General features: G+C 40.8%; 1 protein-coding gene across 7 annotated transcripts in view; it reads right to left on the minus strand.

Annotated features, from left to right (window-relative positions):
- DLG2 (discs large MAGUK scaffold protein 2) overlaps positions 1-13,215 on the minus strand; it is a 698,848-nt gene that overhangs the window by 3,789 nt on the left and 681,844 nt on the right. For all 7 annotated transcript variants that reach the window (XM_035897884.1, XM_035897901.1, XM_035897894.1 and 4 more), the window contains 4 exons: positions 6,742-6,792; positions 5,359-5,460; positions 4,226-4,398; positions 3,419-3,528 (listed from right to left, as the gene is read on the minus strand). In XM_035897884.1, coding sequence (XP_035753777.1) covers positions 3,419-3,528; positions 4,226-4,398; positions 5,359-5,460; positions 6,742-6,792 — 436 coding nt within the window. The remainder of the gene's footprint in view (positions 1-3,418; positions 3,529-4,225; positions 4,399-5,358; positions 5,461-6,741; positions 6,793-13,215) is intronic.

Raw genomic sequence — 13,215 nt, forward strand, 5'->3', positions numbered from 1 at the left:
GAGGAAAGGATGATGGAGCAGTTTGTTTATGGCAGTTATTGCTAGGACTGAATTTAACTGAAGAAAGCAGGATCAGGAGACATTCAACTCAGGCCATGTGTTTTGGTTGCTTTTACATCCAATAGTCCCTTATGGTCTTCCATTGCTGTGGTCATTAGTGTTAGTTAGTAGGCTATTTCCAGAGAACCAGTGATAACCAAGTTGCAAGTGCAGGTGCAAGCTTAATTTATGCTCCCTTCGCTCTTCATACCTTCACTGTCAGACAGGTGCAAAGGAGCATATGCATAAAGGAGAATTAGGCTTCAACTTTAAGTGCTAATTTTGCTGCAAGTTAAATCTTTTGACTCTGTTTCTCTGCATCTCCTGTTTAGCAGTTTTGTCTTTTATGGTTTTACCGTGCTATTACGATAACTTTCAACTCATTTGTATGAACAGGAGTATAGTTACGGCAGATAAACCTATACATTTTGTGTTGTAGTAGTTACATACATAAAAAAAAAAAAAGTTATAACAATGTCCTCTTTCTGTTCCCACAGGGCACTGGTTTACTGTGTTAAATTTCTCCATAGTGAAATACCAGTATCTATTGGAGAGGTGTTATAGCCACTCACCTATGCACGCCCTACAACTCCCTACCACTTAACGTGTACGTGTTTGTTTAGCCAGATTCTGAGTGAATCAGCTTCATTGATAAATAAGAGAAATGATTTTTGCAAGCAAGGGGCTCAGAATAATGTCATTGTTCTCAAGGCAATTCTTTAAAAAGAATGCTCTTTATATTAAAAGAGTTCTCATTTTTGTTAGAGACTATTTTTGGGTACTGTTTGATAAGATAAGTACACATTAGATAGATCAACTAGATAAAAAGATTACTTATGGAGAGAAGGCTGCAGAGGATAAACTAATGTAGAATGCCTGAATTTACATTTTTCTCTTTTTTTTCAGGAGTTGTATTGTGTTTATATAATTTATTTATATAAGCCATATTACTGCAAAAAATCCCAAACTCGTAATGATATATAAGGACTTCTGCTGTCCCATGAAAGTCTGGATTTCTAATTAAGCATGCCTTCCACAGGGTTTTTGCAGAACAAGGAATTCAAATTCATATAATGGATTTCACTTTGTTTGCCCCTAGCATACTGTCAACGCTGAGGCAGGTTTAGGTTTGGAGAGTAAAGAATAGCTTACTTTTGATTTATATCAGTAAGGAAAATTCTGCTAACTCTGCATAACTTACATTGTCCTCAGTGAAATATTAGCATTGTTTTGGTTTAATAACAGCATGATTGTCATAATATTTTGCATCTTCATAACAGTTTTCAGTCAATCTCTTCAAGGATTTGCTGTTCTTACATCAAATCAATGAAGCCTTTATGTTATTGCCCCATTTCTGGACCTGCCTAATATATTTTTCAGGGTAAGTGCCACTTTTATTTCCTTTTTTTTTTTTTTTTAATCACTCCAGATGCAATGTCAGCATTAAACAAATAATGGAAATATTTTATGGATGGGAGAACTAGGTTTAAATCTATCCTAAAACAATCAACACAGAAGGTAGACTATCAGCCTACCCTTCTATACAGCAACCTAATCAGAATATAATTGAATTGTAGGGCTGGAAGAAATGTCAAGAAGTCATCCAACCCAGGATGGCTTTGGTCAGGATGGGGCTGTGCAAGTACCACATACTGTGCATCATTCCCTGTAATGTGGCTGGGCATGCAACAATCTTATCACCAAAAAGCAGGGCCAAGGAGGGTGCACGTTCATGGGAAGGGGCATGTTAGCATTCTCCAGCTCTGTCACCCAATGGTTGTGGGCACAGCATTAAGTGTAACCAAATACGCATCTGTCACAGGAGGGGGGATGCCTATGTTTTCACTGTGTAACAGATACCTATGGCATTACTTGGCATTTGCAGAGCCTTTGGTGAGGGGAAGGCACAGAGTTCAAAATTTCATCCCTATCACAGCAAATTGCGCTGATAACTCCTGCATTGCCATAATTGTACATGGAAGACAATTGATGACAATGTATTTTATCCTGAGCTTTAACCAGTATGAAGGTCATTTCCATATTTCCCCCTCAGCCTGCCCTTCTTGATGCTAGGTAACCCACATTCCTCCTCCAATTTCAATGTGAAACCAGGCCAGTGCTCCAGCTGAGGCCTCATCCGTACTCAGTAAAACAAAATAACTGTCTATCGTGTCCTTATAGAACGCTGATGTTAATTCAGCCCACAGTGGCAGTTTCCTTTTTTGCAACCACATTACCCATCCATTCATATTCCTGTGTGATCCATCCCAACCAGCAGATACTTTTCTGCAGTGCTATAGCTTAATTATTCCCTGCTTGTACTCTTGCATTTCATTTTCTCTCCTTTGTCTGTGCTGAATTTCATCTTACTGATTTTACATCAAGTTTTAATCTTATCCTCCGAAGTGCTTGCCACCTCACTCAGCCTTGAGTTATTCACAAACTTTACAAAAGCATTGCCCAATTGATTGCTCAAGGAATTCATGAAGATAACAAGTAGTCCCAAACAGGGACACTGCTCAGGAAATATACTTGCAGGATTTCTGTTACCCTCCCAGTTTAACAGTGCCATTCTCAGTGACTGAGTATGGATGTGCACATGCTCTCTAGTGATTTGCTCGGGACTGTATTTCCCTAAGTTGCTACTGAGAACGTCCCATGGAGCCAGAATAAAAATCAAGGTGCAATACCATTATTGGTATCCATCTCATGAAAGAAGGAAATAAGATTGATTTGATTTGCTCTTGATGCACGTACATTGGCTGCCTCTTAGAACCTTTTTATCCTCTCAGTTATTATACTTGAGTTGCTTAACTCTTCCCTGTATCCCAGTGTTCTTCTCAATATTGAAATTATGTTGCCTGATGACAGCATGAAGTTGGTACCTTCTCTTTCCTTCTTTAAGTGTTTATCCCTCTCCAGTTCCATGAGCCCTTGCAGATTTTCAAGTGAAGGAAGGGCTGGCAAAGAGGCACACGCCACAGATCTGACACAGGTTTACCCTCTGGTTCACTCCCTGTGACCAGACTCTGCACCCTAAGAGCACCAAGGCTGGATGGGACAAGCCATGCGGCATGAGTCCTTGGTGAACTTGCTGCACAGGTTGGAACAAGTACACCAAGCACTGGCAGGGAGACCTTCATGGTCCAGCACGTAAGCCCGTGTGTCCCAGTGTGAAAGGTTCAAAGGCAGCTTTGGCTCATTCCTTGAGATGCCGGGGTACAGCGGATGGCAGGCAGGGAGAGCAAGTCTCCACTGTTACCCCTTCCTCTTGTTATTAGTGATTTTAAAGGACAGGCAAAATGTAGACTCAAGACCTGTGTTGTGCCACTTGAGACTGCACTCTGAAAATAAAATGACTGAAGGAGTTTATACTTACATCAGAGGCTCCCATGATTTAGGCTTAATGAAGATAGCGATGGGATAGAGTTGTGCAACTTGTAGTCGTTTGATAGCATTTCCTGACACATCGAGTATACAGTGCTTGCCCTGTTGGAAAGAGATGAGGATGTGCTTATTTTTGTAGCATTTGCTGCAGATCAGCCAAAAGGTGGGAAGCAATTCTGCCCCGGAACAGGGCCGTTACCGGTGCACCAGGGAAGGGCGACCCCAGGGAATGCACTCCACTCCTCTGTGCTCTTTGCTTTGGGGCTAATATAAAATATACACTGGAGATATGGGGACAAGCTTTTTTTTTTTTTTTTTTTTTTTTACTGGGATGAACTTTGCGGGGCAGGGAGAGGATTTTCTTCAGAGGTGAGGAAAATCAGTTCATAAAAGTAATAGGTTGTCTACATTCTTACTGGTTAATTCAGTTCTTGTTTGTGTCAAAGACTCCCTGTGTCACCTGAGGCAAGTAATTTAATCTTTGTGTGCTCCATTCTTTCACCTCTGTGAAAGCGAGATAAGTTTATTTACCTGTCTTACAGAGGGAAGAGGGAAGGCTGTACTTGAGGCGCTGCGTTAGATCCCTGAATCCATGGCACTACATCCAGGTACAGAAAGCGCCAAGGATGTTCTCATTCAAAGTCAGAGACTCCACTTGTGGAGTCATTCTAAAGCCTATAAATATTAGGACACTGTTTTGCAGATATTTCATGTTTTTGGCAGAAGAATCGTGTCTGCGATACAACGCGGAAACAAAACAGATCATGTTGCATGATTAACAAAACTAGTGTCGACCTACCCTTTCCGCCACGAATCTCACAGACTGGACACTAGTTCCGTATAAATTGTCATTGTACTGCCCAGCTTCTATAAATTTGTGCTCTTGGATATCTTTTTCCATTTGTTCTCTTGAAATGACAAAATGATAATCTCTCCCATCCACTTCATAGTCACGCTTTGGCCGTGTGGTATCTGCATGAAACAAAAGACAGAAGATCAACGAGTCTGTAAAAATATTTCATGCAAAAAATGCTGCAGTTCTGGTTTGCTCAGCAGACAATGCTGGGTCTGCTGTAAGTGAAGGTGCTCCTCATCTGGGAGAGATCTTTGACTACTACATGCTGTTTTCCGTGGAGTTATGGCAATAAAGCTGTCTTTTTAAAGTAATACCCTCTGATGTTTGCCTCCAATCCATACTTACAGGCTACCAGAAAATTAGGATTTACCAGAATTCCACTTTTTTTTTCCAGCAGGATCACACACAAACCCCAAATACAAAATGCTTTCCAGATTGTAAATCTATTACAGTGATAAAATGAATCCCAATCTCATCAATTTAATTTAGCCTTAATTATAAGGCTGATTCTGATCTCATCTCCAGCAGTTTTAAGCTGGTGTATTTGCAGAGACAACAGTGTAAAATGAAGTAAGACTGCAATCAGGGTCTGAAGTAAACACTCAGCAAGCTCTAATGATCCAAGATATAAACACTCTGCTTAATTCAGGGTCCAATATTGCTTTCAGATTAGACAGTCTAGATCTCACACAAATCACAGATTATTCTGTATTTTTATTGATGGATGCTGTGCAATTGAGTTGAAACATTTTACATTTTAACAGTATTTCAAACTTTAATCTTATTTTAGAAACCACAGATTAATTGATGAGTAAATTGAGTTAGTGGCTAGAAGGCTCCTGCTTTAAAAACATGCTACAGCTTTTGAGACAATTCTTTTGAGAAATTCTTTGCAGACCTTCACCATCTTTTTTTTGCTTGTTCCTTTCCCCTTTTTTGACCAATGGAAAAATGGATTTCGAGCAACTCAACTACATATAGTTCACAGATGCTGTATTCACAGCAATTCACTTAATGTATGGCACCAAGGGATACAGCTCACTCAGCTGCAGAACAAGGAGTAAAATCATACTTACGTGGTACACACGACCCAAACTTATCAGGGAATTCAGATATCAAATCATCGTTGATCCGATCTTTCATAGGACCCAGAATAATAACCGGCCTGGTGTAATTAACTGAACAACAAAAAGAAAGGCACATTTTTATGATCTTACTGGCAATAACAGTAAATATTCCCAAAGATGCACTAACCAACGTTGTTGCCTTTATGTATGAAGTGAAAACTTAGGTGTACGTTTTACTGATGAATAATTTATTTATTGAAATGGATAAGGAGAAAGGAATGAGTACAACTCATTTTGCAGGGCTCTGTGATGGTGCATACACATGTATCTAACGACGATGTGGAAGTGTATGTATTTGCTATTGCTCAACAAGGTCACTCCCAAATGCTTTCAGATGGACTCTCTCATGAGGCATGGAAAGGATATTGTAGGATTTTGCATGATATTGTAGGATTTTGAAAGGATATTGTAGAATATTGTAGGGTAGCTGGCAGTATGCCCAGGTGGCCAAGAAGGCCAACAGCATCCTGGCTTGTATCAGGAATGGTATGGCCAGCAGGAGCAGGGCAGTGATCGTGCCCCTGTACTCAGCACTGGTGAGGCTGCACATTGAATGCTGTGTTCAGTTTTGGGCCCCTCACTCCAAGAAGGACATTGAGGGGCTGGAACATGTCCAGAGAAGGGCAACAAATCTGGTGAGGGGTCTGGAGCCCAAGGCTGATGGGGAGCGGCTGAGGGAACTGGGGGTGTTCAGCCTGGAGAAGAGGAGGCTGAGGGGAGTTGTCACGCATCGGAATGGGCTGCCCAGGGAAGTGGTGCAGTCCTCATCCCTGGAGGTATTTCAAAGATGGGTAGATGAGGTGCTTAGGGACATGGTTTAGTGGTGGGATGGCAGTGCTAGGTTAAGGGTTGGACTTGATGATCTTAAGGTTCTTTTCCAACCTAAACGATTCTATGATTCTATGATTTTTTCTCCTCAGTTATATGAGTGCATCCCCCATTAAATCAGGTGGGTGCGCTCCCATTTTCAGTTGTCTTCCTGTAGGTTCATCTACCCTGGCTACAGGCACATATCACATGGGAAGGAAAACAATAAAAGCTTCCCATGCAACAGTATTGCAGTAAATCTAGAAAATTTGCATCAATATTTTGTAGACTGATTAACATATGTATTAGTAAAGGCCATGATAGCATACTGGGGAGAGTCCTGAAGTGGGGGCTAGCGAGGGAGACCCTTACATCTTTTGTTTTGTATGTGATAGACCGAGTGGCCAAGAAAAAGGAGCCACAGAGAATCTGGGGCTGGCACAGAAAGGCTTACTGTGCTGCTGGCCTACAAAATGTGAAATGAAAAATAGGAGGAACAGTGACAGAAAAGCAAATGAAACTTACTTTCCTGCCTTGTGACAGGTTCATAAGAAAGGATGCAGTCTTCTTGGCCTCCTGATGAGAGAAGAAAGAGAAGAGATTGAAGCCGACAAGCAACATATCAAGTACTAAAGCCTGATAAAATGCTTCACATAGAGATAGATCAGCTTCGACACTTCTCTCTGGTAATGCTCTCACCTGAACCATTCCAAAGTCCCTCATAACTTCAAAGTGTGGAGATCACTTTTTTCCTTCCCTTCCCTGCCCTGCCACATGTTTCAATTATCTTTGCTGAAATTGGGCTTTTTCAAAGATGGGCAATAAGGCTTCGTTTATCGATTTGATAGCAAGGCTGTTTACAAGGATAAGGCAGAAATTTAAGATGCAATTCTTTAGCTTGTCTGATTGCTAAGGCCCTAACATGCTGCTGCAGGGGAAATCCACAGGCTACCTAAACTGAACAATTTTTATTCTCAGAATGTATACATTTTGTTTGACTGCCCTTCTGTGCATAACCTCCATAGTCTAGGTTATTCGCAGCCTGACATCTCGCTATGACCTAATTGCTGACCCTTAACCTTTCCCTGAATGAAAATCTCACAGCATCATATTTTACGCACTTATCCTCCCTCCACTTCTGTTAGGACAGTGCTGTTTCCTCATGGTGACATTTAAGGAACTACAGCAGAGAAATTCACCATGAGAAACAAGTGGCACTGGATGGGCCATGACTTGGGTGCAGGTCTACAGCCCCGATGCATCGCTGTCCTCTCCTCTGTGAGAGTGCAAGAGGAGAGGGGGCAGGATTCTTCAACCTACTGGATGAATAATTCCTGGACATTTCTCTTTCTGTGTCTAGACCTCACCCTGAAGTAGACTGACTGCTATCTGAGTCACTCCTGAGGCTCCATTAGCTATGTTAACAAGATTTGTGTTGGATGCAATGCCTAGCTCCCAAGAAGAAACCAAACTTTTTGTGGTTTAGTCTTAAGCTGACTCCCAGCCCATGAATCTAATAAGTTGATAGGCATTTTTTGTGCTCTATTATCTAGGCAGCTCTGAGAAATGTGTAAGAAACCTTTTCAAGTAAAAATAATGTTGCAATTAAGGACAATGACAGAAAAAGCAAATTAAAAAATGTACTGATACGTTAGTAGAGAGGACAGGACCAACTCCAACCTAGCAATGGTGCTGAAGCAGCAAAGGAGAAAACATACGTTTTTAATAAAAGGAAGAGATCAGACAGCTTTTGAGGACAAGGCAACCTAACATATGAGCAGTGTGGATAATGGATTTTCTTCTCTATTTGAAAATGTTTGATATTGTAATCACTTGCTTAACTTTGGCATTTTGCAAAGTTAAAAACCTAGAATATACCACTAGGTTTCATGCATCAGATGTATTGTTTTCCCTTAAGTTTCTCTGGAAATTTTAGAGGTGATATAAAACTCAGGATATCCCATTCTCCTGGAGGTGAAACAATTCACTCTCCAGGCTGGACGAGGATGCTCCTGCACTGCCTGCCCTCCATCCCCTCAGGAGCCAAGGCTATGGTTTTCAACAGCCTAAGAAAGCCAATCTTGGGGTGGGCAATGAATGTCATCATGTACTAAGCATGTGGTGGGGAGCCTGTCTGTACGAATAAAATTTTAAACTTGAAAATACTTGTTTCAATGACATTCAGATCCACAGAAGGGGATTCATTTCAGCTAATTTCAGAAACCTGTATCGTGAATGCTTATATCTAACCTAGTCCCTAGGTACCCTTTGGAGTCAATGGGTGCCTACAAATATGCAAGTGCGTATTCTAAGACATGAGTCATCTGACCTATTTTAGATGTCTGCTTTGGGATGAGAGAAGGGTGTGCTTGTCTCCATTGACCCATAACGACACTTAAACAGCAAGGTCAGATGCAGACAACTACATTTGAACAGTAGAATCCCATGGGAGTGATAGAGACAAGAGCAACTGAAGGAAATAACAATAACACTGAAGGAATAACTGAAGGAATGAAGCCAATAACACTGACGCTATTTAAAATCTTTTCTGTGGGCTACTATTCGGCTTTGGCACAGAATTATAACCAGCACAAATAAGCCAGCACAGATTTTACCTTCTGTTTTGCCCAGTCTCTGGCAGACATGTCCACATGCTGAAGCTGTCATGACATCCATGCTATCCGTGGTTGTGGGCTATGGAGACAAACGAGCCTGTCGTTTCACAGAAGACTTGTGAAACTCTGGCCAGACTGAAGGCAAAGAAAAAACTCCAGCCCACTCAAATGGTGCTGCAGCTTAAGCCATTGGAAAAGCTGGCAGCAAGGAAGGAGAAACTTTGAGGCTGACTGTGATGCACAGGGACTTAAAGATTGATATCTTCCTGAGTGAGGACTCTTCAGCACTGCGTTTCAGACTCAGCGTGGAGCGCGAGCATGGGGGAAAGCTGCACCATTTCCACTACTTTTCTTTTTTGGAAAAAAGGGCCCAGGAAGCTAAAGTTTCTATATGAATAAAATCCTTCCAAGTACTGTCTAGACAAAATCCTGTAAGTACTCAGAGGCTAATATGCATGTTAACTGTACCAGATGGTATTCTTTAATGATCTCTGCTCAGTCAGTACTGCACGGTTTTGAAGTAGTCCATAAAGTATTAAGTACAACGAAGAGCTCTAGAGTCAATCAATAATTGGATTGCTATAACCTTGTGATGGCTTTGAGGTGTGAGGCACAGTGTGAAATTCATCAGAACACGGGCTCTTATTTATCATTTGACTAAGCCTCATTTACCACCCACATTAACGGCTTAATTATCACAGGTTAGCTATATTGATCTGGAAATCTTTGTGAAATTTAACAGACAAAACAGAAAGAGAAAAAAGAAAAGTCCATTCTGTAGGATTTTGGCATGAGCCATTGCTCTTCAGTAAAATTCCACAGTCAAAAAGAGAAGAAAAGAAAGAAGATAAGGAAAGAGAAGAAAGAAAAATTAAGCTTTTCTAAATCTAATATTCTTACAAATAACATTATTGGAGGGCTTTCACTTTCCCGGGATCACTATGGCTCTGCTTCCCTTTGTTGCTGGTTTGCCTGTTGGTGAGTTCTCATGCTCAGGAAGAGAAGAAAAACTTGGAGTTTGTCATAACTCGCAGCCTCTATAAACTGGGCTGAGAGGTTTTGTGTGGTCAGATGACTTTCATAAGGACTACTAATTTCAACTTTTTAAAAGATTTTAGGATTCTTCAGAAGAGTAACCCTGAAAAAGCCTCTGTTTTCCCTTTCTCGTTAGATGGCAGAGCGAGCAAAAGACTCAAAATCACAGTTTCAGTGTAGACCTGGCAGATATCAGGCATTTTTCATGTAACCCATAAAAAGGGCCTATTTCCTACTGTCTTCCTGGAGCATTCAGAGCTTCCACAGCACTGGTGTAATGGTGCCCAGCATGTGAGGAATGGGGCAGGGGAACTGCTGTGAGCTGCTGTGGTACAGCCACCGCGTAACCAAACACCCACCCTCATCAAGCACTGTAGGAATCCATGGATTTTTGGCATCCTATTAACAGCTGTGAATGAAAAAATCGGTAAAGGGATCTAAGGCAGTGAATAGTAAAAAAGTAGTACTTCTGAAGACAGGTAAAAATTATTTATGACTAGAAAAATCAAAGGGAATTTTTGTGTTCATTAAAATCGCTGGGCTAATGGTGGTGGTTACCATCAAGACGCATGTGAAATACATGTAGATAAGACAAATTGGGGGTTGGGCTAAATGACCTCTAAAGGTCCCTTCCAACCCAAAAAATTCTATGATTCTATGAAATTAATTTTATTTTTGAGCCCTTGCCTGAATTTTGTTGCTCAGCTGAATCTAACAACAAAGAAGGCTTATTTTTCTGTCACCATCCATTTTGGTTTTGGGCTAATGTATGCATTACCTGAGTTGGTCTTGCGAGATCTTGGAGAAATCAATTTCTTGTTTTGTTTCATCTGCACAGACTGCACTAACAGTCAATATCCTAACCTCAATTTGGCTCGAAATCCCTTTCCTGGACCTCTATTTACGTAAATAAACACATGACTTTTGGAAAGATGTTGGTAGCTATGAAAGACTGGAAATCCGATACATGAAAAGATCATCACTGGTCTGAGAATAAACTTATGGCTGAAAAGTCTTCTATCGGGACTTTATGGTTAAGATCAATATAGCTTGTGAGGGCAGAAAATGAGACTTCAATACTTGTGCCAATTTGACTATGCCTGAATAATATAATAATCCTTGGGGAGTGTAAGAGACAACGTAAGTGTCCTAATTAATCAGTGGCCTAACATAATAATCAGGACTCCTCTGACCTTGTTCTGAGTCTTCAAATCTCATTACAAGAGTGACTTGCTGACTTGCTGACAGAGGGTAAAATTTTTTTGTTTCTAACATTTTTCCTCATTTTTAACTTTTAGTCATGTATTGACTCTCTAGGTAATTGGTGCAATCACAAGCAGTTATACAATTAGGCTAAATAGATGTGGTAATGTGTGTGTAATTTTGATGACAGCTGTACAAACCTTTACTGAACTATGTGTAAGAGCATTACCACACATATGCAGTAGAGAGATTAGAAATTCATGGTCATTATGAAAATTATGTCTTGCAAAATAAAAACTGATGAGTCCATGGTAAAAAAATACGTTCTTACAAGCTTGGTTTGAAAAAGAAATCAGAACATTTTAAGTTACAGAGCTCAAAATAAACTTTCAGGCATGGTTTGATTAGCTGGTTCAGGGAGAAGTCAAAGTTGGCTGTGTGCATCCTTATCACAAGAAGAATGACTTTCTGCTAGACCAGGACTTTATATACCACTCTGCAAACTTGGGTTTACTGCTGAGAACAGGTGCAAATCAACAAGCATGGTCATAGCCTTCATATCAGCATGGCCAATATGACACAGTAGCAGCTGTGTGGCAGCTCAGCCCCTTTTAGTTCAGGCCAACATTTGTTCCTGGTTCAAAAATACTTTTTCATTTTTCATGAAGGGACAGATTCTGCTGTCAAATGTATTTGTGGTTCCCCCTGAAGTTAATGGAGCTGAAGGTTATTTGTTGGGATAAAGAAAAACCCACTGTTGGCTCCAGCTCTTTTGCTTATTATGAACCCAGTGTTGAGAGCACTGGCAGAAGAAATCAGGTTTACTACCTACAACAGCCTTGATGCTAAGAAGTGGTCGAAGAATTTTCTCTTGAGACCACATAGGAGGACTTTCAATTATATTGTTATTTTGAAATAAAAAGCATCTGACTTCTGTAGAGAAGTTGATTTTTTAACCCCCAAGCCCAAGACATGAGCAATACTTCAGCCAGATACTCAAAATTTGAGCAATATGTTTTTCTAAATAAATATGAATGTATCAGAATATCCCCTAGAAAAAGCCCAGTCAATTTGTAACCCCTCCATTAATGACTGTCCAAGACACAGCCTGAACAGCTCTCAGAAGCCTTCAACATCACTTTGGGTACTTTTACCCCTGATTTGGAATGGTTCCAGGAATGATCAAATAGTACAGGTTTCAACACTAGCTACTTTTCACTAAAATGCTCATCATGAGAAGCAAAAGTTAGAGAAACATGTTAAAGCAATTGCCAGAGACCCACTAGAAAAAAATGCAGAACACCTCACTCTGGACTCCAACTGGCCTGTTTTTATAGGGACAAATATGAATGTCTGCAGGAGAACACGTGGCATTTGCCAGTCATTTCTTACCCACACACTTTTCTTTGTGCTGGCCAAGGTGCAAATTGCTGATTTCCCACAATTCAGAAAGCAGTGGGGCAGGCAACCCATTTCTTCCATCTCATTTGCTTGGATAACAGAAGAGAAGAGGGGCACTGGGACAAGGTCACAACCCCATGGAAAACCCTTGAGCTCTCCAGAAGTTTTGTATTTGCTCCCCATAAATTTTTTCAGCTTCAATTTTTTTTTCTCCTCTTAGTATGTCCCATTTCACCAGTGCACAGACTGAGGGCTAGATGAGTTTGCACGTCAACACACGTCCTGGTAAAATAAGTTGTAGTGCCTCACTCTGAACACAAAAAATTCTCCTCAAAATGGTACTTCATCACACTGAAGAACAACTTTGCAACATGGCTGGCTCCAAATGGAGCTAAACCAAACCTGGTTCTGTGGCAGTGAATGACGTTGGTCCCTGTTCCCAGCCACCCAGTTGCAAACAAGAAGAGCAGAAATAATGAATGCTGAATGCTGTCTTGTTCTACCAGGAATGACCTTCACCCCAAGCACCTGTTATTTTTTTCCTTTCATTAGGAATAAATACATTAGGAAGCAGTGAGGAATAAGTTTTAGGAAATGTTCACAGACTAGGTCTGATACTCTTCCCACATAAGAGATATTGATAGGCTTCTACTGTGCAGTGTCCTCTCTCAACATTCCCACAAGGTCAGAACTGCACTGAAATAAGAAAACTTCTTCATGACAGGCCTCATGTCTCTTATCTCCA

This window comes from Egretta garzetta, unplaced genomic scaffold (assembly GCF_000687185.1).
Source record: "Egretta garzetta isolate BGI_Z169 unplaced genomic scaffold, ASM68718v1 scaffold20, whole genome shotgun sequence".
In the NCBI taxonomy this organism is placed as follows: Eukaryota; Metazoa; Chordata; class Aves; order Pelecaniformes; family Ardeidae; genus Egretta; species Egretta garzetta.